The sequence below is a fragment of the Zerene cesonia genome, chromosome 19, assembly GCF_012273895.1.
Source record: "Zerene cesonia ecotype Mississippi chromosome 19, Zerene_cesonia_1.1, whole genome shotgun sequence".
Taxonomy (NCBI): domain Eukaryota; kingdom Metazoa; phylum Arthropoda; class Insecta; order Lepidoptera; family Pieridae; genus Zerene; species Zerene cesonia.
In genome coordinates, this window is record NC_052120.1 from 2576716 (window position 1) to 2580960 (window position 4245).

General features: G+C 33.1%; 1 protein-coding gene across 1 annotated transcript in view; it reads right to left on the bottom strand.

The window, feature by feature from the left end:
* The window catches only part of LOC119834384 (ATP-binding cassette sub-family G member 1), a 35162-nt gene extending 34034 nt beyond the window's left edge, over positions 1-1128 (bottom strand). The window contains exon 1 of the mRNA XM_038358729.1: positions 595-1128. Coding sequence (XP_038214657.1) covers positions 595-847 — 253 coding nt within the window. The 5' untranslated portion in view covers positions 848-1128. The remainder of the gene's footprint in view (positions 1-594) is intronic.
* Between the last annotated feature and the right edge of the window lie 3117 nt (positions 1129-4245).

Sequence of the window (4245 nt, forward strand, 5' to 3'; positions counted from 1 at the left end):
ACGCTTAGATATTTCGGTAAAGTAGAGATATTTGATGACAGATATGAAACAATTATTGCAACTTATAATTAGTATTCACTGTGCTATGCTAACAGACAAAAGTCCATTAACAAATTGTTATGAGTGAACAATAAATAACTGATAAACGACGGTTATAAACTTAAGACGGTTACGATAAACGAAAATACTCATACTGTACCCCTATTCTCTGAAGTCTGATTATGATACGTAAACAAAGTGGCATAGGCTTTTCTATGTATTGCTATTATATGTATATCCTCTATTCTTTTGACTAAAAGCCTTAAAGAATGAAGGAAAATCTCAAATACAGTTCATCACAAATTCTATCCTATCGGACGACATACGAAATACCCACGTTTTTAAGATAAATCATACAAAATTTAAAATATTGACGAATTTAAAAACGATTGAATATTTTAAACGATTGAAACAATTATCATTGCACACTTATATTAAATTGTGTGAAACCACAATCGGCGTTAGAAAGGATGTGGTTCAGTTGAAGGTGAGGATGGTTTCAATTTTCGATAATTACTGGCCGTGGCGAACACCGCACCGTTGCAAAAAACTCACCCTTATTAATTCCGAGGCTGACAGTACACGTGATGTTACTGAACTGTATGTCCACTGGGTCTCTGTTGGGAACGCGGGATAACCCTTGCGCCTGTAGCTCCTGGGAAGGACTTGGAGCTTTAGACGACGCAGACTGGGACGGAATCGACGGCGCACTTAACGACGACCGCTCCATTGCTTCCATACTGCGTTCCCCATCAGCCTTATATATAACACTTTGATTCTCCACAATCTCAGCTCCGGCGAGCATCATTTTCGTATTTATTACATATAACAAACGCGCGTGCTATGTGCGTTACGTCGCGCGAACGAATGCGCCGGCGCCTTGAATCGTCACTATCAGAAGCCTTTGTCTCTGCTTGGTAAATAATTACTCCGCTCGGCTCGACTGCGTATACGCTAATTTGTAAATACACGGCTGCATAATGGTATTGTTATGTGACAGATGCGCCCGCGACTCATCACAATGCTCTTTATTGTGAATGTGGAAAGTGAACAATACACACGTTCAGACAAAGGAGATGCGTCGTGACACTGAATGGACGAAATACTTCCCTTCTCAATGTATATTAATTACTTATATGTGACATCTAAAAATAACAAACATTGTATATCGCCAATGGAGCAACATTGTTTTGCGTTATATCGTGATGGGCACGTGCATTTGTTGTCTTTTACATTACTTATTGTTATATATCTTAGTTTATATTCCCTCTGCGGTTTGCTTGGATTTTTAAGTGCATTAGTATACGATGTTATGTTGTGTTATCACTAAGATAAGATTTATTTATATAAGCGACATCTTAATTATAATTTATTGCAGTATTTTTTTTTCAACCATAATGCCTAAATAATACATAATTAAAAGCAATACTTTCAACTTTTTTATCACAATCATTAACAGATGGCGCTAAAATAACTTAAAGCTCAAGTTTATTTATACAGTATCGTATTATCATAGATAACATAATACTGTACTTGTAGTATTATGTTATATGTGATGTATACAAAGTAGATAATACAGTATGTTGAATTATTTAAAAAAGCAGAATATATACTTTTGAATTAGATATCTGATATCAATATTTTATTAATAACAATTAAGTAAATTTTCCTTTTCCTAGCTAGATAATAAAGCAAATTTTATTATATACAATTTGTATTGTATGTGAATAAATAAATAAGACATAGTGACATACAATTTTATAAACAATATAACGTTAAAAAAAATTTGATGTGTTCGATAGAGTATTATATAATGTCTTAAAACTGTGTGTACAGTTTGGTTTGATTTGCAGGTTCCGATTTTACTTGTATATCCTAGTGTTTAATATGTCATAATATTATATCTACATAGACATACTATTTTATTTATTTAGAAAGCCTAAATAGTCGCTTATATTAGTTATAACATAAAGAAAACACATTTCAGAAATTAGGAGCATCTGTATACGTAACTAGCTAGGATGCGTGCGTAAAATGATGCGATAGGATAAAACCTCACTTGACTAGACTTTTACCGCGGTAATACATTCCATGGAAATTTCCTGTGACTACTCAGTAAGAACTGTGTGATACCTAGTATGTCAATGAAACTTTATTAAAGCAAATATCATAGTCGTGGTCAGATTTTTGGAATCTTGTAGAAAAGAGTTTGTTTTGGGAACATGGGCTTCAGGGTAATTTTACTAATTATAAAATTATACCACACTTGTACATTCAAACAAAAGTTAAGTCGTGACTCACGTGTTTCTAATCATTTATTGATAGGTAGATAGATGACAAATTTATAAGAATCAGACTTAACATTTAATGACAACTCCCAATCTTTTAACAATTTCTAGTAAGTTTACCATTGAACTTGCATATGCAATTAACTTATACATGCTGCCGGCTTATTTCATCTCAAAAACATAGAATATTTTTTATTTGCTTTTTGCTTATTGCAAAAAAAAAATTGCTCATTTTTAAGTTTGATTTTAGTAATGCTTTACTTAACATATTTTTTATACATTGCTTATATGCCAAACATAAATGTTTGCATCTATCATCTATTTATAGGTATTATTCTTCCATATTATATGTACTAAGTATGATATGTTACTTTATATACTATAAACTAGGGGTCCGTCCCGGCTTTGCCCGTGGCACATAAATAGCCCATAGCCTTCCTTATTAAATGCGCTATCTCACACTGAAAGAGTTTTTCAAATCGGACCAGTAGTTCCTGAGATAAGCGCGTTCAAACAATCAAACAAACAAACTCTTCAGCTGTATTGTATTAGTATTGATTACCAGCAAACAATTTAAGGCACCTGACATAAGAGTTCGGCAATTATTTTTCAATTCAGTATTGCCTGCCACAAAAAGATAATACAAATAAAACGATTTTTCAAATATCTAGATAATACCTTAGGTAAAAGCATAAAATTATGTAAAAAAAGTGGCAATTTTTTCGGTCGAAATCTTATATTTTTTCCTCTTTTATGCTTATGTGAAGCATCAAATTACTTTTTTCTCTAAGATTATTTCTATTCATATGCAAAAATTTCAGCCAGCATCTGTTTAAAATATAACTATGCAATACATGTTTTAATCAGAGAGGATGTATTCTTACTCAGGTCATACACTAGCGCTTATATAAAGAAAAGACATTTGCAAATGTCGGACTCGCTTGCAGGAGAATTGCAAGTTCTGTGTGGTTCTAAACTCCTCCTCAATTAACGGTGCAAGCAAATTAAAATTATTAAGCGCCGGTCCGTATTGCTAATTGTTACAATATAACGATTTAATTGCATGCGTGAAGCATTTAGTCGAATATTGTTAATATTGTTCGCCTAAAATGTCAAAAAGAGTTGGACCGATATTAACCAAACATAGCTTAAATCACACACAGGAATATGATTGTTTGAATAAAAGAACAATTATCGAATTTGGTCCGTCCATTTGAGAGCTACGATGACAGAAACAGATACACACAAAGACAGACATCAATGTCAAAATTATATCACCACTCTTTTTGCGTCAGGGCACAGATAACTTAATACTATAGTCGGGGATTAAAAAAAAAACAAGAATTAAATAAGAAATTTTTTTATTCTTATTCCTTTGTGTTACAAAGACAAAGAAGTATTTTTAAAAGTGTATGTAATAATTGAGCTTTGTTGATATAATTGCATGTCATGTGTAAAGAATAACCTCCTTAGTTCATTGGTCACAGAAGTATGTTTAATTACTCAATTACCTGCATAAATAAGTTGTACACCTCGCTATTCGTAATATTACCTTTTTTGTTCTGTAGTCATATTGACATGTTAATTGATATTTTAATTACTGGTATTGCCTACACCTCCCTATTTGCTCTTTTTCAGTTTGTGATGGTTATAAAAGTTGTCTCGTTAAGTTCCAGCCCGACTCGTCACAGTAAGGGTTCCGTACAAATTATCTAAAGAACAGTGACATCTGCCAACCCGCACTTTTCCAGCGTGGTGGATTATGGCCTGAACCCTCATAGGAGGCCTGTGTCCCAGCAGTGGGAACATATATGGGCTAATTGGACACCCATTAAAATTAAGACTGTGCCAATCGTTACTTAAACTCGTTTTGTATAAGGTTTTGCTATAGTGGCAACTGATATACAAAGAATACATA